The sequence below is a fragment of the Calonectris borealis genome, chromosome 1 (genome assembly GCF_964195595.1).
Source record: "Calonectris borealis chromosome 1, bCalBor7.hap1.2, whole genome shotgun sequence".
Lineage (NCBI taxonomy): Eukaryota > Metazoa > Chordata > Aves > Procellariiformes > Procellariidae > Calonectris > Calonectris borealis.
In genome coordinates, this window is record NC_134312.1 from 136708908 (window position 1) to 136728794 (window position 19887).

General features: G+C 39.8%; 2 protein-coding genes across 7 annotated transcripts; one reads left to right on the forward strand and one right to left on the reverse strand.

Annotated features, from left to right (window-relative positions):
- Positions 1–13: 13 nt before the first annotated feature.
- On the forward strand, positions 14–6160 carry TRAPPC2 (trafficking protein particle complex subunit 2). 2 transcript variants are annotated; one of them, XM_075176186.1, is made up of 5 exons: positions 14–138; positions 840–949; positions 3005–3149; positions 3950–4035; positions 4713–6160. In XM_075176186.1, the coding sequence occupies exons 2-5, from the start codon at positions 857–859 to the stop codon at positions 4809–4811; spliced, it is 423 nt and encodes a 140-aa protein (XP_075032287.1). In that variant the 5' UTR covers positions 14–138; positions 840–856; the 3' UTR covers positions 4812–6160. The 2 variants fall into 2 exon arrangements, with proteins under 2 accessions (XP_075032287.1, XP_075032297.1); XM_075176196.1 differs by lacking the exon at positions 14–138 and adding an exon at positions 147–512 and having other exon boundaries at positions 3005–3147; positions 3948–4035.
- Positions 6161–6205: 45 nt separating this feature from the next.
- On the reverse strand, positions 6206–19367 carry RAB9A (RAB9A, member RAS oncogene family). 5 transcript variants are annotated; one of them, XM_075176162.1, is made up of 3 exons: positions 19224–19311; positions 15740–15829; positions 6206–10680 (listed from the first exon to the last, which is right to left on the reverse strand). In XM_075176162.1, the coding sequence occupies exon 3, from the start codon at positions 10644–10646 to the stop codon at positions 10041–10043; it is 606 nt and encodes a 201-aa protein (XP_075032263.1). In that variant the 5' UTR covers positions 10647–10680; positions 15740–15829; positions 19224–19311; the 3' UTR covers positions 6206–10040. The 5 variants fall into 5 exon arrangements, with proteins under 5 accessions (XP_075032263.1, XP_075032251.1, XP_075032259.1 ...); XM_075176150.1 differs by having other exon boundaries at positions 15734–15829; XM_075176158.1 differs by lacking the exon at positions 19224–19311 and adding an exon at positions 18264–18654 and having other exon boundaries at positions 15734–15829.
- Positions 19368–19887: the final 520 nt, after the last annotated feature.

Genomic DNA, 19887 nt, shown 5'->3' on the forward strand with positions numbered 1-19887 from the left:
CGCCGCGGCAGGGCGCCGGCTGCGGCTGCGGCTGCGGCTCCCGCTCCCGGCGGACGCTGGGACGTCACGGGGACGCCGGATGTTGAAGGAGCGCTTCCGGGTGACCGTTGGGAGCCGTTGGAGAGCTCGCGTCGCAGGGTAGGCGGAGGGCCCGGGGTGGGCTCCTGCGGGCGTACACCCCCCCTCCCCTCCCTTCTCCCTCCGTCCCTCCACCGCCGGTTCCGCGGGCAGAACCCGCGGCGTCCGGCCCTTCCCCTGGAGACGGCAGCCCCGGCGGTACACAGGGGAGCCGCGGGGAGCGCAGGCGGGCCTCAGGGCGCTGGGGCGCGGCGGGAGGGGTTCACTCCCCCCGGGTAACTCTGGAGTCCCTGGGGGTGGCGCCGGGCCGTGGGACTGTTCTACGCCCGCTGTGTGCGAGGGAGGACGGTGGCCACTGTCTGCTACCCTTCTCCCTGCCTACTGCCCGATTGTAGGGCCCCCGGGGAGAGAGAGATGAGATTCCTCAGGGACGGGTACACCGCATTACTTCACTTCATGGGATCGTTGCCGTCCAAGTCACTGGGAGGGCTGTCGGGAGTTAAATCATCAGTCAGTTGTGGAGTAAGAGCTTTTAGGTAGTAGTACCCACATTCACTTCCAGGAGATGTTCCACTTTCTAAGGATTTTTTTTTCCCCCTATGTAAATACAAACGTGCATACCTAAGAAAGTGTTTATCTCTCTTTAGCCTATGGTAAATATGAATAGGAAGCACGTTGGCTGATTTTTAGGAGCATTTTCAGGTGGATTAAGAGTTTGTCTATAGACTCATCAGTAAAGCGTGTCTATCGTTTTTTGTAAGGAACACTATATTGAAGAATGTCTGGAAGTTTCTACTTTGTGATAGTTGGTCATCATGATAATCCCATATTTGAAATGGAATTTCTGCCTCCTGGAAAAGTAGAGTCCAAGGTGTGTTTTTTCCCCTGTGATATTCCTATGATGTAATTATGGTGCATTTTCTTTGGTAATTTTACCGTGTATTAGAAGCATGACTGGTATGTTGTTAAAAGTGTTACTGGTATCCACTGTTCTCTTTTTTTTACAGAAACTTTGTCATAGGAAGTAGAACTCTGGAGTTCTTAAGTCTCTTACAAATTCTCTGCAGATCGTGCTAGTTCTTCATAAAACATGGTTTCCTTAAATGTTTGATGCTGTGTGGTGAAGAATATATTGCTCTTAGTGTGTAGAGCTTTTACAATAACTGTTCATTATCTAATGCTATTTACTGTTATTCTCTATTTTAAGGCATCTGTATACAATAATAAGGTAAAGTAAGGAACATAAATTTGAAAGCTCTAATCAGTCCTTTATTTTTTATGCTATAAAGAAATCTTATTTTTTAATGATATTCAATGGTCAGACTTGCTTTTAAGTAAGAAAGGTTTAAAATTTGTATTGATAAATACGGTTTTGAGAATGTGAGAAATGTAAGACTACTCAATAAGTAGTGTTTCAAGTGGAAAAAGAATAAATCTATCCATTGTGATATTACATCAAAGAAAAAATAGACTTCAGAATAGAAGTGTGTGGATCTGTCAGTGTGTCCAAAAATGGAAGTATATGCTGTCACTGATTTGAACAGCAAGATGTCATCTGTATTTTGAATTAGTGTCCCACAAAAAATCATAAATAAGACTAGTTGGACTAGACTTGGTGAGTGTGAGGATGTGTCAGTGGAAAAATACATTTTCTACATTCTGCTAATGGAATTAACTTGGCTCGGGTAAGCTTCTTGTCTGACTGAGGTTGAAATACTAAATTTTCTCCTAAGAGAGAATCTAAACTTGATGTGTGCTGAAAGAGAGCTAGTATGTTTTGGCAACTATCGCTTCTGTTTCTGAGACATGCCATTTAAGAGTGAATACAGTGCAGACGCGCAGCTGCCTGAAGTAAGTGGTTTACATAACGTGCGTGGTAAATCAGCACAGGCTTTTGCCCCTTGAACTTCACTACTTAATCTCTTCCTCAGTGCGGTTTAATGGAACTTGTTAATGCCCTGAGCCAAACTTGATTTGGGGGAAAACATAGCGCACTGGGAGGTGTGAAAGTGACATTAATAGTATCCCTATATTTTGAGAAACAGCGCAAGACTGCTTACGTTTTCAGTCCAATAGAAGCTTACAGTATGGTTTAGTCCCCAGTTTCTTGGCAGATGTCCTCCGGTGTTCTAGTTGGTATACAAAGTAAATGGCTCTTTCACCACACAACTCTTGTAGTGTTAGGGCCAAACATGGTGATCACTCTATGAAGGCCATTTGTGTTTATTATAGGAAGAGGTGCAATTTACATCTACAAGCATATATTTAATACCAGTTGCAGGATGTTTTTCTGGACTAGGCTTTTAGGAAAAAGAACCCCCTCAAAATAATAAAACAATCCTATGTCTCTAGGCAAATAACCTGAAAAAACAGAATCTTTAGGTGATAATGTTGTATCTGTACTCTCTATCTCTCTGCTTTCCCCATCTGTTCCCCAACTTTTACACATTGTAACCTATTGTTCAATTTCTGCCAAATTTGACAGAGATGTTATGGCCCAAAAAACGCTAAATTGCTGTAAATTTCACAAAAACAGGTGACTGGAAAGCAGAGAAAAAGACTTTTATCAGGGCCTTTGTTGTGGAATAAGTTTGCAGTGGGAGATTACCCATTGGTAAACAAGAGAATTCATACTTGAATTGATTCCTGAGCTATAAATGTAGGCGTTATTGGTTTTGCTGCTCTCAAGACTGGTTTTGTGATGACCTTTTTATTATGACCTTTTTTTTCCCCTTGAAACCAAGTATCGTGACAATATATAATAGTTTTATTTAATTACAGGATGGCACGTATGTGGCAGAAAAGAAGGGTATATATAACTTTACGTAACTTGAGCACTAGTTGTTTAGCAGCTTGAGCAAATTATTGTTTGTATTTCACTCCTTTCACTGAATTACTAATCCTCTGTCTTCTGGAAATACATTAGGATGATCATCGCCATCTCAACCAGTTCATTGCCCATGCTGCTCTTGACCTAGTAGATGAGAACATGTGGCTTTCTAACAACATGTATCTGAAGACTGTGGACAAGTTTAACGAATGGTTTGTTTCTGCTTTTGTCACAGCGGGACATATCCTTCCCTCTTCTCTTTCCTTATATTTATATAGGAAAAGCCTTTTGCCAGAACGGGTTAAGTTGGATGAACTAAGTTTGGAACAGATTTCTCTGGCTACTCACCACTCCTATTTTTAAAGAGAGTCACCAGGTTCAGAATGAAGTAAGTTGTGAGGCACAGCAGTTGTTGAAAATTGGGACGAATTGGAAAGATGGATTTTTCCTTTTGGAGGCGCTGGAATAGCCTAATGAAATGTGGAGCTCACGTGGGGTAGAGGAAAGAGGAATGAGAAGGGAATAATATGAGAGGGTCTGAGCAAGCTTATATGGTTCTCTGTTCCCATCCCTTTGATAGTGCTAGAGAGGAGAAACAGGGATAAACATGCTTGGTGTCAATCACACCCATCTTGAAAATGTGGTGTCAAGCTTGATCTTATGTACAGATAGTCCAAGAAGTGTTTGTTACATTTGTTACACATAGGAAGTAACATTGAATGTCATTTTAACTTCAGGGGTATATGGCAAAGGTGCTGAGAGCATCGTCCGCATTCGGAATTGTCTAGCTTTAAAAAGAATAACCCTGAATAGAGAGGTGATTATTTTTATTTTCAAATAGAGGACTTTTGAAATACAAAGGTAATGCTTTCTAAATTTCACTGCGCCAGTTACTTCTTTTAATGCTTCCTCCTATAGTCACTGCTATTTCATGTATAACTAAACATTTTAAGTATACGGAGAATTAGGTGTAAATGCTTGTCTCAGGATATGTTAAACATCTCTTCTTTGTAGAAGTTAAATTTTCCTTAATTGCTTTACATATGAGATTTATAATGCTTCATGATGTAAGGCAAGAAGACGGAATTAAGAACTTCTTTAATGATGTATATGACTTGTATATAAAGGTAAGAACCCATGTCTTATGGTCTCACTGCAGTACTTTTAAGTGTGTTCTGCTGAACGTGCTCAGGCATGCCTGTATTAGCATGTTTTCTTGTGGGGGCCTGTGTAAGTGGAGAAGCACCCGTGCAGTCCGCATCAGCCAGAGTTGATAACGTGTGACATAAAGGCATATTTTCCATTAAATAGAATAGATTTTTCTAAATTGTCATAAACTCTGCTCTTTCAGAATTTATTCTTCATTTTAGTCCAGTGATTGTCAGGCAGTATTTTGTCATTAATGGTGATAATGAAAGTGAAGGACTGTTCTACAGAAGCCTGGTCGAGGTGCTTTGCTCTCAGAACAAGTAGTTCGTCTTCTCACAGCCTGGCGGTACTTCCACTAGATGGGGCAGTCGCCAGCACTGACTGGGAGGTGGCCATCTCGGCCTCCTACGGGCACTCAAATGATGCTGATTTCCAAAACGGAAATTACCACCAGTGTCGTGATGGATCTGTTCTGAGGAGCTGGTACTAAGGGATAGCTGTGCACATATATAGGGAGAATGCAAGGGCCTGGAAAGCAAGTGACTGTTTAGGAGCTCCGTGCTCTTAAGTGGCACTAAATAGGCTGAAAGCTAATAAGTAACATTTTCCAGTGCTGGACGTTGTGCTTATTGATGAGTTTTTCTTCTTTCCTCAGTTTGCAATGAATCCATTTTATGAACTCAATTCTCCTATTCGATCCAGTGCCTTTGAAAGGAAAGTACAGTTCCTTGGGAAGAAACACCTTTTAAGCTGAATAAGTAACTTTTCCGAGTGAGTGCTTTTTCCATACTTTCATGGTTATTTGAACTGTAGTTCTTCTGGTTAGTTCTCAGCATGTCTGATATTCATCTTTCTGAAGATTGGTAAATTGGATGCTGAAGAAGGTTAGGTTTTTTTCCTGATACGGATAAGAACAGCCAAGCTTCTCCGGTTAAAATGTGTATCTTAAGAAGTTTCCTTTTACATGTTATGAAAACTAAGTCTAAAAACGTCAGGGGCTGAATAGGTACAAACTGAGACATGTGGGTGTCAATGGATATGCAAAATGTAAGCCTCCGATACAAGGTGGGGGAAATCAAATCGAAAAACAAAGACATCTCCAGTCATGTGATTTAATATGAGCAAAAGGGAATTCTTGACTGTTTGGCCTAAGTGGTTAATTTTGTTATAAACCTTTCTACTTACAGTCCTTTGCTAGAGAACTTACTCTGCAGACTAACCAGACTAACTTTACTCTTCATGGTATTAAATAAGGTATATATTAATATTGTAATGTGTAATGTATGTATTATAAAGTGCTAAATAAAAAGAAAAGAGAGTATCTCAGCAAAGCTTTGTGCTCAGTATTTCAGGAAGTTTTGAGAAAAAAAACCTTGACGTTTTAAAGCTTAAAATTGCAAATTTACCATGTTTAGTGCATTACATGTTTAGCTGCAGTATTGCATCAATGAAATGAATTAATAAAGTAGACCAGAATAGCTATGTCTGCCCTGACTTTAATTCTAATTAACACATGGAAAAAAATGTAAATACATGTTTAAACCCACTTCTTTCCATTATTTCTGCAAGTGCTGAAATTTTCTTTTTCAAAACGTATTTAGACTATGATCTTTGAACTATGAAACACTATTTGTTGAGGTTTCAGAAAGGCATTATTTGGCCTGTCTGGCTACCATTCCGTTGTAAAATGTGGTTAGGCACCCTTTTGGAAAACTTACCATCATTCCAAAATAGTAATTTTTAAATGGGTCATTTGACATGTACGTACCTAATATTTTGGTTGGTTTCACAATCTTTTAAGTAAGTAGTCTGTTTCCTTTTGCAGCAAATCTGTATAAGCTATCTTCTTGGACATTTTTTTTTAATGTCTGAAAAGTAATTTCCAAAGGAAGTGGCATGCTGTTCTAGAAAGTACATTTTGCATAGTCTGTATAATTAAAGGGACCATGTGTATATGTGCTTTAAATGTATAGTCAGTCATTATTTCTTTATAGTTTACACTTACTGCTAAACTCTCACTGTAAAATATTCCATGAGAAAAAGAACGTGATATAAAGGTTGCAATATTTACCTTAAATAAAATGTGGAATGATGCAGTGTGGATGCCTGTTGAGTATACTTGAAATGATTTAGAAGAAAACCAGATGATTGCAGTAAGGTTACTTTTATTGGCAGGGTTGCACGTGAAGATGGGAATACTTGTCTTTGCAGTATTATTTCATAAAAACTGCATTGTACAGCATTTTGATAATGTCATGTAATCTTATGTAAATCAGCTGAATTTTGGGGGGTTTTTTTTTTGCTTTATACATGAAAGCAACAGAAACACACTTGAGGTAAAGCATTCTCATTCATACGATAAGGAGCCAGTAAATTGGAGCTGTTATGCTGTTTTCTGCCTCCTCCCCAGTAGCATGATGGTTGGAAAAATACAAACAGTTAAGATTCACTGAGGAAATACTTATGTTAAATAATCATATACATGGCAGTAAGAAAAGTTTTGGCAAAAATAAAGGATTAGTGCCAAGAGTTTCCACCACTCTTAGAAACTGGGTTTTTTGATAATTGTATTCTTTCTGCCAGTACACAGTAGGAAGTTAGGTAAAATGAAAGCATTTTCTCTCTTGCCTGATCTCTGAAGGCAGTTAGCTAAATGGCGCCTGTTCTTATACACCCCCATCCATCTTTCCCCTTTTCTTCTGAATATAGGAATTGTAAGTGGAAAATGCAGTCTCACAGGTCCATCTAGGCTTTATGAAAACAGACTGTTACTGGCCACAGGAAAGGAAGAATTATGTGCTAACTCATCACATTAATCATTATAGAGTTTGCAGTGAGAAACACTGTCTCAAGACAGAATTCTGAAGGACCTTGGCTAGGTAGCTGTGATCTCCCCATGTATGGAGGAACACTTGTTTATGCTTTGTTTTGTGACTTTTTACAATAAACTGAAGACTGCTATCTGCAAGTGACAGGTGAAAGTTATCTTGTGATCAACTATGGTCACAAATCTGCTCTAGGTCTGAAAGATGCAATTCTAGCATGCATCAGACAACAAACACTTCCAGCAATATGAAGGTCAATGGACAAGGCAGAAGAGAGACCTCCTTTGCAAGTATTATGTTCATACCCCATTTCAGGCGCTTAGGAGTAAGAATTCTAATGAAGTCTGTTGCAGTATAAGAAAGCAGGAGTTGTAACATGAGCTGTTAGCTGTGTTCTAGCTATAGTTTCTTCTGCCCCTTCCCATTGTGCTGTCTGTTCTAATATCCATAGCTTTCATCAATCCCACTAGTTTGCCATGACAGCATTTTTGCTCCTCATTTTAAAGGACATCTGGAACTTTGCATACGTATCGCATAGCATGCTCTGTCACTCTACAGAACTCAATATTGCTAACAGGACACCCCCACACACACACTTGATGTACATTAATACTTGAAATGAATCAGTAAATTGAAACATAAGCCACAAGTGCCTACCTTCCCTCCATATTGAATGATAGATACTACACTTTCAAAAAGTACAGAAATTCATGTTTGTTATTAAGCATTATGAAGATTTTTTTTTTTTTGGTACCTATCATCTACATCTGCTTTTCATAGGACTTATGGTTCTTTCAAGTACTTGATAGTCTCCCTCTAGACCAAATCCTGACCTCAACATAATTCCTATACTGTCTTATTTACTATAGCATGTAAACCCCCCTTTATCTTCACTAGCCCCTTTTGTGATTAGTGTACAGTTGTGTTACAGCAGCTACCAGGGCACAATAATACACTTCTATTGTATTAAGTTTTATTTAACTTCATTTAACCCACTTCTCAGATGGGGCTTGGTAACCATGATGTTACATGGAAAGGGGACAGATGGGAAAACACAGATGGACTCGTAGGCACAATGGTTCTCATCCCTGATTGTTTCCTTTTAGCAATCTTATTTCAATCATATCTATAGTACTCTAGTCATGGTAACTTCATGTCCTGTTTTGTTTCAACCTTACCTTTGCTAAAATGAATGTTAAAGGAAGCTTTAAGTAGTAAGGTAGTAGTGTTTTACAACAATTAGTAGCCCCCAATGCAAACAATCTTAGTTTTTAAAGCTTTTTGCTCTCTCAGCTTAAGATTAAGAGGAATTTAGCTAAGGTTTTCTTCACAGATCTTTTCACTCATTGACTAGAAATTAAACATAACAGAAGTAGCAGTTCAACCTATATTTAGCTGTTAGGTGACGGAAGCTTAAAACATGGTTCTGTTGCTGGATCTGCAGGACTGTAAGAATGAATTAGACTTAGAATGTACAAAAGGTAAAAAGATGTCACTTTTAAGCAGGAGCAGCAGATCTATGGAATCAAGTTGTCCTGGACAGGTTCAAGCAAGAATACAATACATTCAGAAAAGTGTATTAAGAGCAACAAGAAGGGTTTGTTTTGCAAGCTTTACTTCCAAATAATTACACCTGGTACAGATGGAACAGATACATTAAGAGAAAACTCTTGCTGTTACTGTACTCTCAAGAAAGGCTTTTCTCTTGGAACAAAAAAGTTGCTGTACGGAAAGCAGAGTCTGTGTAGTTTAGCGAATAACATGGCCTGTCCTATAGGCCTCAGACTTCCTTTTGAAGTCCACAACGTGTGTAGGTGCATGCCTGTTAGCAGTCAGATTACACATCGAAGCAATACTGCACTATCAAGTTTGCTATTACAAGGACAGTGGGTACTCTGAGAGCCAACATTCAATAACTTCTCATACAAGTATTCTACCATTTAACTGCAACGGAGAGCCTCCAAATACACCTTCTGTGGTTTCATCTCCATTACTGCAGAAAGACTGTCCATTAAATACAGAATTTGCTTCTGTTCATCACTGTGTCATGAGTACAGTAATATAAAAGACTTGTCTTAAATGTGTAAGTCCATATCCTAAAATAGCAAATTAAATAAGGATCAAATTCAGCTCAAACACTAGCTGTAGGTATTTACTTGTATTAGGGCTGAAAGCTGTCACAATCTACTGTAAGTCAAGAGCTTCCTGAGTTCTCTACGTATTGCCAATCCTTAGTTTCACAGTGCAGAGATTACTGGTAAACACATTCATAGCTCAGGTTAACAGGAACAAGGAGTTTGGAACTTTAAGGCTGTATACTACAAGTTCTCTTACAAATTTGTCATAATGTGGATCCCTTCAAGTGCTATTAAAGCTGACTGAAGAAAGCATATCTTTTTCATAACTAAAAATGGTTATACTTCAGTTACTCAGATTTTTTACCTTACTGATCAGAAACATGCAGAATGGGACTTAAGGCAAGGACATGTATTAACTTAAAAAATCATCAGTATCTTGCATTAAACTGCTGGAAAAATTAGTACAACATTAGAATAGTAAACGAAAGGAAAATGGACATTAAATATGTAGGAAATGTATTTCCTACTTAAAAACCTACACAAATTATAGCGACATTAGGCAATTAGAGAAGGCCTGAAGGCAATTTATATTAACTTACAATAAACACATTAGAGATGAAGTACCACTCACAGCAAAAGGAATGTAGTGAGACTGAAGTTTAATACCTAGCATTGTTAAGAAACTGACTTCTAGTGAAACAAAAATGGAATGCTGATTTCATAAAAATATACACATATAAAAGTATCTTTGTGTCTGAATTCCAGAACAGTTTTTCCAAAGTAGTGCTTCTAGAACTTTCAAGTTTTAATTATATTCAAAGTATTTATCATTTGAATAAAGTTGGCATTACATTCTTATATTAATGTTTTTACTTGACACCTTCCTAAACAGAAAGTGTCACTAATTCAATAATGGGCCACTCATGAATGGAAATTTTTCTTTTGCTCCCCCAAGAAAGCAGCAGAATATTACAATTTTAATATTAGAGTGAAACCCATTTGTTATTTTATCTATTACACCTTCCCCATCCTTTTATAGAGCAAGCTAGTCAAAAGTAATTTGGCCAAAAAAAATTCAAGTCAACAACAAGATGAACTGGGTTTCGGTTTCCGATGAAGGTTTACTGTATCTGTTTGAATAAAGTGATCTGATCTATCTTCAGAGGCTAGAACTCTTCTAACGGCTTCTTCAAAGGCTGCTGCAACATTAGTGGCATCTTTTGCACTGGTTTCAAAATAGGGATGGTTGCCATTATTCCTGCACCAGTCTTGGGCTTCTTCTGTAGACACTTGCCTTTCATCGATATCAACTTTGTTACCCAGTATCACAAACGGAAAACTTTCAGGCTCTTTGACATCTGCATAATAAATGAATTCTTTCTTCCAGTTGCTTAAGTTTTGGAAGCTTTGAGAGTCATCCACGCTGAAGGTTAGCAAGCAACAGTCAGAACCTCTATAGAAAGGAGTCCGCAAGCTCCTAAAACGTTCCTGACCTGCTGTGTCCCATATCTGCATTGTAACAAAATGACCATCAACTTCCAACTCTTTATTTAAGAATTCCACACCTATTGTATGAAACAGCTGTGCATCGAACTTGTTGGTGACGTATCTGTTCATAAGGGAACTCTTCCCAACTCCACCATCTCCTAGCAGTATTACTTTAAGGAGTGAGGATTTTGCTGCCATTGTTATGGGAATAGATCCTCCTGGTTTCCTAGACCTGTAAAGATTAAGAAAATCATTAAAAAGGAAAGAGTTGTGAGCAGAAAGTTTTACACACATAAATATCTAGAAAGTGTTAAAAGTTCACCAACATCGAGTTTCATGTACAAAAGCAGAAGGACTTATGCTCAACAGGTGAAGTGTAGATACTCATGGTAAGAATTCCCAGTCAAGAATATCACGTGTTTAAGAGGTATCTCTGCCACAGACTGCAGTCTGTATGGCAGTCTAAGCAGTACACTGCGTGAATCACTGGTTTGTCACTTAAAACACTTAAGCCCCCCAAACTCCCCAACATTTGTGCAGAAGGGGTATCGCATCACATTTCAACAAGGGCAACGATTCATTTATGTTCACTGAAAAAGATCCATGGAAGATAGTGAAGTGAGAGAATTTTATAGAGCAAAAGCCTTGAACTTCAGTGCTGTATTTCATTAGCAAAGTTATTTTTTCAATGTGTAAAAGTGAAGAGGAAGCTTTAGGAATAAAGCAGGACGCTATCTGTTATACTGGAGTAACTGCTGCGCTTCACCCAAAATTACGAGACAAGGAATTTCAAATCAACTTGCAGGGAACAGAATGCAAACAGAACAAATGCAAATGCTGTAATTTTATTTTAAAAGTCAGGTGAGTAGGTATTGGTACACAAACATTCAGCATTTTACAGTTTACTCTTTGCAGAACAGCCGTGATGAATGGAATACTATTACAACTACTACAAAAGCAAATTCCCTGTTGCTACTTCAAATGGTACTCAAGATGCCAAACACTGAGGCCAAGCCTACACTACCAGTTCAGTTAGTAGGTGTCAACTTCCCGTGGTAAAACTGTCAAAAAGCCTGGAAGTGCTAGTGAAGAGCCTGGCTGCCAGCACAGGGATGGTGCGTTAGTGGTACCAATGAAGCTTTTTTACTGTCAGATTTTAGTGTTAAAGGATTTTTTTTTTTTAAAGTAGTTAGCTCATTAGTGGTTTGTGCCAGACCAAGGTTTGCCCTCATTACAGTAATACTAATTACATTAAAGTAATACATCTAATACTGTAAAAAAGTGTTTTAATTGCTTGGGGATAAAGTTTCATTTTAAAGAGCCCAAACTTAAGTTTATGAGTTTATTTTTTAAATTTATGAGGAAAACTGCTGTTCCTATACCTAACTATTACTAAAAGAGCTCAAAGTAACTCAGCCAAAACAGGCTTCTCTGAAAATAACATCTATTTAAAATGGAAATGGGTCATAAGTTGCCTAGTCTGCCTCCTTCTCTGAAGGAAGGAATGCGGTCTTGCTAGTTGTAATTAGCCTTACTGGCATATACATCACCCGCAAAGTATGGTTATGGAATTAATACCTGATACAAGCTGGCGTGAGAGTCATATGACTCTGTACTGCCTTAGAAGCAAGGCCTACATTAGAAGCAAGAAATTTCAGGAATTTTTTTGTCTTTAACTTTCCATCTTTGAATGTTTATTTGTTGGACACAAGCTACAGCTGAACCCTCAACACGAATTTCAAAACATAAGGAACAGTGGCCGCTTCCATTGAAAATTTGTTCAGAGCAAGTAATTTTATTCATTCCTACTGTGTAATTAAAAACGATGTTTATAAATCCTTAATATTTCTACAGGTTTGTATCACAACAATGTTAAAACTGCTTAAGAGCTACAAGTGGATTGTTCATTTACCTTTCACAGAGCTACAGGGTAATTGCTATAGCTCAGGATATGAACACATACCTTTTTATGTATGTGAAAAGCCTTATTAGAGTCACCAGCCTACTTGGACATCATTTACACGTTCATGCTGAAATACTTAAAATAGTCCAATGTCTTCACTTATCTCCCTAATTCCTACTATTGGTTAACGAGTAAGTTATTTGAGTTACACCATTAGATAGTAGCATCTTCTGAATAAAAAACGCATTCATGAGAACAGAGGGTACTGAATGTTTCCCTGTTCTTCCACTTCAGTGGAGGAACAAGTTAGAATTAGTATTTTTTTTCTCCTGTCCTACTGAAATCACAAGTTCCCTAGAAGACAATGTGAATAAAAAACTGACTTACATGGTTCTGACTGGTACTATACACTTGTTTCTTTAGCTTCTACAGTTTGAAGAACTGCAGTTGTTATCATGAAATTCTCCATGAAGCCACATTTTAAACAAAACGCAAGTAAGGAAACTCTGTTAACAGTATCTAGTACTTTTGTGCACCCAGAACCTGAGAAGTTGATTTGCACAATTTCAACTACATGGACCACGACAGTAAGGTCTAGGGGACTGATGAAGATAAAAACACTTTCACTGGGCAGACAATTACAGATCAGCCATTAAAACCATTAAAAGTGTCTTTTCAACTAGAACCAAACTGGTCCTTCTACACAAAGGCTACAGAAACCGTCTTGCTGGGACTGATAAGCAAGTATCTCAACGTGACATTGCAGACAACGTCACTCTTCAGGACATTCAGCTTCCGCAGTAGAAGCTGCCATGCTTAGCTAGCAGTTAATGTTTTTGTAAAGTTCTTATTCCAAAATAAATGGGATATATGTTCAGTCATTTAAGTATATACTTATAAGCTGGATCTGAAACAGCAAATCAGCATGTTTAAAGGCATTAAGAAGCATTTTTGTTTGGAAGCAGCAAAGACTATACAATCACAGTTTTTTTGACTATATAAAGGGACTCATCTGCAGCCTCACTGATTATGTGATTTAGAGTATCTGCAGAACCAGGATGGTAGTTTCAGCATAGCAGGCTGCTGCATTTCTTCCACTTACACATCTTTAAATAAGTTAAGATTTTTAAAGAGCTCAATTTTTGTTATTTTTTTTTCTCCTAAGTTATGAAGCCTTAATACTCCAACACATAAAATAACAGTAAAATCCTTAAGATGCCTGGAGAACTAATGTTATTCTCCTATTACATACTTCGAACTTATCTGTATAATGTGCTTTTTGACAATGTTTTTGGGAGGAACAGTCAACATCTGATACCATATTTCTGAGGATTTATTACCTTAATAGTTCAGATTAAATCATCATTCAGCATCTGAAAACAAAACAAAAACTTAATTTCCAATGTGCATGATTGTTTTAACCAACATCAGGAACTGCAAGACACCACAGAATTACAGATAACTATTTGTTCCAGTTATTTCTTACATTAAATTAATTGTGCAGCACAGTAAGAGTAGCCTCAACCTAGTACACAGAGGAGTCTGTAAAGAGAAGATTTTTGCCTCATGTTCCTCTATCATTTCAATATTCAAAGAAACTGGGAGCAAATAAAAAGCAGCCGCACTCTGGCCCATTCTGATAACCATCTCTGAATTGCCTCCACCAACTTAGAGGACTCAAGCTCTTAGACCACTGACTTCAATATTCCTGTTAAAAGCAGGGAACGGTTTCTACCAAGTGCTATCTCTAACATGATCATATACCGTAAGACAAATAGTAATTTAATCGTCGCCTCCCAGAATCTCCCTTTTTAAACAGTCAGTCTGAAACATTTCCATTAGCAGTCCAAACATTTGCTGGCAAGACTAAAACCAACACGCTAAGCCACTTCAAAAAAAAAAAAAAAAAATCAGTGTGCATTACAAAATCTTTGATTTCCTGCCCCTCAAAGCTTAGAGAAACACCACTGCTTTGTCCAATTTATCCATCTAGATTTTCTTAATTCCATGACTGTCACCTTCATAGCTGCCTTTTTATTTTGAGTGCAATTACCTCTTTTAACACTTAGGTACTGAGGCAGCACTCAAAGAAAAGTGAGATTCTTGGTCTAGAAAACCATAACAGCAACACACAAACTTAGTCTAGGAATTTGTCTTTTTCTACTATAAAAATCATTTAATAGATTAAGGAGAACCTGCTTATACCAGAGTACTGAAGGCTGAAGACAGGTGCTGAACTGAAGTTATGTCTATGGAAAAATACTGTTAGCCAACACAGTAATTGCATTGTACCTGTGATGTCAGCAAGCACACTTAAACTATTAAGCAAACCGAGTCAATTGGACCAATTGTAGTTTCACTTTTACCGTACTGATACTAGGCACAGCAGGACACCATTAAAAAAACAAACAAACAAACCAAACCATGTAGCAACTGAAATCTCACCTCTACCACCCCTTTTTTAATAAAAGACACCAAAAACTGGATCCATTGCAATAGCACCACTGAATTCCCTCAGTATTCTTGAAGAAACAGATGTAAGGGACACTTCAAATTTCCAGGCTGTTGCTTCTCCATTTGTATCTACTTTCTAACTTGGAAACAGGCAATAAAATTTATTCCAATCACCATTTTCAGCCAGTGGTCACTGATGAACCACCGGCTATATGAAATCAAGACTAAACCCAAATGTTTCCTTGAAGGTAAGTGGCACACTGTGCTTTAACTAAAATTGTTAAAGAGCACCTATTTGACTTGGAGAAGGAAAAAAATCCAGGGTCAGGCAGACTCAAGTTTGTTCCAACTAATCACATTTATCTACACCCTAATATGCTTTCAGCAAAGACTGCTTAAAAAAGGGGCTATCTTTGTTAAAGATTTAAGAAAAAACTCAAAGTTACTGACAAGCAGAATTAGCAGTTCCATAACTAGCATAACAATAACTTGTTTCATAACTTCCTATCCTCAAATTTACACATCTACAACACATCCATTTCAGCTTTGAAGCTTATTCACGATTTTTTTTGCTAAGCCATCTTATTTTGTTAAACCACAGGTATCAGACATTATCAGTTCAAAAAGGCACACAAACACTAAAAGTATTCTGTCTGACAAAAACACTGGCCTTTCAATAACATAACGTAAACTTACTCCCTCATTAGTAATTTTTTTTTCTTAACACTAACAAAGCATTTGACAATATTGATCAGGCTAGCATAGAAAAAAAGTTGTTTCCTGTGGTTTGTTAGTTGCAGTGGCTCATCAAAAAGTTACATAAATTGCTTCTCTATATAAAAGGTCTGAAAAAAAGTTCTAAGAACTGTCAGAGTTGCAGCAGCAGGGGCAGAATCCAGAACTGTGTAAAGTAGTTTTCAACACTTACACTTACTGTTTGTGGAGTTTTTACATCTCTCAGCCCTCAATCACTACAGAGTAGTTATACTTGTCACCTACAGCAGAACTGCAAGTTTCCAGAAATCTGAAAAGAAAGAACAAAAGCAAATTTTCTCCCTTTTCTCTGCTTAGCCAATCCTTGTTATTCTTTTTAGAAAGTAGTGGTTTGGCCAATTAAGAAGCATAAGAATGGTTTTTTAGTGCATAAGAGGCCACAAGCCTGTTTGACCTTGAAACATTTTGCTCTCAATTCAAAGGGAAACATACAGATATGAAGTCAAGATGCTACATGCTTTGTACTTTTGAATGCATTACAAGCTCGGACATTAATCAGCCTCCAAACTGTCCTTCCCCTCCACGGGTTACCAACGTAAGAGCTGTGGATCAGCAACACCCCTTTATTGACGGCCACTTGTGAAATGCCTAGTTCTCTGGAAGCTCTTCAATCATATGGCTTGACCTACTGACATCCTAATCATCTTGCAAATCCTCCTTCCTTTATCTATGATTTCACTATTGCACTGTGAAGGTAGTTTGTGTTTTCTGTTGGATAGATCTTTAATAATTTGATGACAGGTTATCTGAAAATTGCCTCTAGTTTTAAGCAGCCTAGACATGCTTTAACACTAGAATATTACTAGAGTTTATTCATAATACTTTTTAATATAAACACAACCCAAACTGAACCAACATACAGCTGTTGCCACTCGTTTGTATACAAAAAAGTTATATTTGGGGTTTCTTTGAAAGGTCATTTTTAACTCCTACCTAGTTCAGGGCTCTAGTTCAAACAGTTGCCTGGCATGACTCAGGACTATGAAGGAAACAGCAGCCAAGGGAAGGACTCCTGAAGTCCGCATAACCCCCGATCATGAAATCATCCCAGTACCTACTGCCAGAATCACTTCATTTATTCTAACTTACATCTAGCCACAAACTCAATCGGCAAAACTTGTCAGGAGAAATACCTGCATTTATACCTCCGCTAGTTTAATCTTGCAAAGACCTGGCCTTCACTTTCCATCTCATTCCCCATGTTCAAGTAGAATGAGAAAACTATTATTTATTCTGATTTAATAAGAGTTGACATTTCTCAGCAGCTCACAGTTGAGCATCTCCCAACTTAAATATTCTATTACTTTCGGCCAACTTCAAAACACCCTTAGGTGCTGCTGCTCTTGGTCCAACATTTCTAACAATTTATGAGTTAACTGACATTCTCCTTGCAACCTACTTCTCTGTTACTGCCTCCAGTCTTTCAATAACGTATTAAGCAATTATTTCTGCTCATATGTGCTCGTCTTTCTCCCTTGCATTAGTTTCCCTTTTCCTCCAGGGACTCTTAGCAATAGCAGCCTCTACTGGTCAGGCTACATTGTGCATTCTTATTGTTCCCAATATTAACTATGTGACCAAAGCTCATCCCTAAGGGATTAAGTGGGTTACACTGTACCAGGACAACGTACTGTCTGCTCTGTAGAGAATGAAAACAAAAACAAAACACCAACGAGAATGAACATTATAAAAAAAAAAACTTAAGGAATTCTTACAAGCCTTTTTGCTGGGAAGTTTTTATTCATTGTGAAACATTTATGTAAAATTCCAGTCCTAAGGAGCTGAAAGATCTGTTTCTCATGATTTATTACTAAATTGACACAAAATAAAATACAGCTTGAAATCCAAATACCTCATTTGACTCTCTGCAATTTTTTTCACATATTTTCAATTTAAGGAAACTGACGGTTTGTTTGAGCACTCAAAAGCAAAAAAAGAACTGCTAGAGTCTTGTTTTTTTTTTTTTTTTTTTTACTACACACTCCCTATTTTTAACTTAATGGAAAAGGCTTTACTAAAATTCAGGCAACAAACAGAGCTCCATACAACCTGAAAGAAGTCAGAGAAAAATAACCATTCATTATAAATTCCATGTTGATACTGAAACACAGATGTAGTTGTACCATCCTTTGGTTAGGTTTCTCTAGAAATAAAAGTGCCAGGAAAAAAAGTTTTGCATTTATTTTGGGTACATCTGAGAAATAGCTCTCCCTCTAGTCTGCCATTACCGCTTTTTACCTTATAAGCTACTAAAAGGTCACCAAAAAATCCCCCAAAAAACCCAACACATACAATCACCCTTGCTCTAAAAAAAGGAAGCACTGACAATTTAAGTGTTGTACAACACTTTAAAAGTAAAGACAAATAAAAACCACATGCTTATTTAGTAGAGCTGTAAATTATTGTGGACAATACGGAAAGAAGGAAAACAACACGTAGGGTGGCAGACTGCATGACAGCTATCTGCAGACAAGCGTTTTAATTCCAAAACAAAACTTAGCCAAGGAGTTCCCTACTTGCCTACCCCATCCAAATTAATAAAATTAAGTGTTCTCCATTTATTTAGTCATACGTAACCTTGCTAGAAAGGCCACCAATACAGGTTTTTAAAATTAGTTTTCTTGTACTATTCTGTTATTTGTTCCATTATTTTGCACAAGTTACATTTAACATGGAACATTTACACTGAAACTGCTCATTAACCACTCAGACAGAAGTGATTCAACAATCTTAACCTAATCCTTTTGGTTCTGCAGCCATCACCGCATCTAAGTTTGTACAGCCACCTACCACGATCAGAAAAGCAACTGGCAGTTGCAGAGGAGAGCTAAATCGAGTCACTGGTTTAAAAAAGAAGAACTAAAAACGTAAAGCACGTTTCTCAGAGTCCCCTTGGGAACACAGAAGTCCTTCTTCAGCAGACAGCAACAGGAAAAGGCGATAAAGGGACCATTTTCTTTTTTTCTTTTCAGTTTGAAAGGTGTTGAGGGGACAGGTACGAAACCGAGTTCCACCCAAACAGATCAGAGATCTCCATCAGTGCTGAGGAAGCACTGTGGAGCCGGAGACTGATCATGCGCCGGCTGGGAATGGCCTGGCAGGAGCCGTTTCCCAGAGGAGCCACCGCCTGCCCCGGAGTCACGGGATCCCCGATCACGCCACACTTCCCCGCCGCCCGCACCGGCTTCGGGGAGCGCCCAGGGCCCTCTCCACCGCGGCCTCGGCAAGGGGTGCACCGCAGCGGGGGGCGGGACGGACGGACGGGGCTCCCCTCCTGCTCCCCGGAGGCCAGCAGTTACCGGAGCGCGCCCGGGACCCGGCAGAGCTCGGACACCGGCGGGGGACGCGGAGAGGGGAACGGAGCCATTGGCGGAGTGTCAGGAGGAAGGCAAACAGCGAAACCCCAGTCAGCTCCAGGCCGCTCCCCCCATCCTCCTCCGAAGGCTGCCGGGCTGGGAGCGCGGCCCGGGGGAGAGCGGCCCCCTCACCTCCTCAGCCGCGGCCGAGGAGAGAGTCCTCGGCGCGGGCCGCCCTCCCCGGGACACCGGTCCCGGAGCCAGCGGCCACTGCTCGCCCCGCGCCTGCCGGGGAAAAGGCAAGGAGACGCGGCGAGGAGAGGGTGATCCCGCCGCGCCGGCCGATACCTGCCCACGGGAAGGGGGCTGCCGCCGGTCCCGAGCCCGGGCTGCGCCACCGCCCGAAGCCGCCACCGCCGCCGGGCGCTGGGGAAGGAAGAAACAACATGGCGGAGCGGGCAGGGGGCGGAGACCGAGGGGATCACGTGAGCCGAGCCCCGGGCACCCGGCCCCGCCCTCTGAGGGAGGGGCGGGGGTGCGGCTCGCCCCACCCGCGCCTCGAGGCCCCGCCCCCGGGCGGGGAGGCGGGTGGCCCCCGGGGACGGGGACGCGCGGTTGCCGCGGGCCTCCCGTGGGGGGGAGGGGCGGGTCTTTGTTCAACCGTGGGCCTGCAAAAGAGGTTTGGACTTGGCGGTAGTGGGAGCGGCTTTGCTCACAGGAAGCGCACAGCACTGCCAGAGGGCCGTACTTGGTGATCGCTGCCGTATGACATTTAAAAGAAGGACCACTGTCCCGCTGCAAGAGGATGAGACTTTTATTTGCTCTAGAATGCTTTGAATTATTAAGCTTTAAAACGCCTTTGTATTTGCAGGTCAGAGTTAGTTATTAAAGGCAGTAGTCTCACTGTGCTCCGCGTCAAGGGCCCCACGTAAGCACACTCGTGATTGTAAGGCAGCTTCGATTTGCAGGTAGAGACATTTAAAAATACACGTGTCAATGAAGGAACTAACAA

Excerpts from the sequence above, each read along its gene's own strand:
- RAB9A (XM_075176171.1), bottom strand. The coding sequence starts at position 10,646 with ATGGCAGCAAAATCCTCACTCCTTAAAGTAATACTGCTAGGAGATGGT.
- TRAPPC2 (XM_075176186.1), top strand. The coding sequence starts at position 857 with ATGTCTGGAAGTTTCTACTTTGTGATAGTTGGTCATCATGATAATCCC. Across the intron at positions 950-3,004 it reads CTGGAAAAGTAGAGTCCAAG|GATGATCATCGCCATCTCAA; the intron begins GTGTGTTTTTTC and ends GAAATACATTAG. Across the intron at positions 3,150-3,949 it reads TGCTTTTGTCACAGCGGGAC|ATATGAGATTTATAATGCTT; the intron begins ATATCCTTCCCT and ends TAATTGCTTTAC.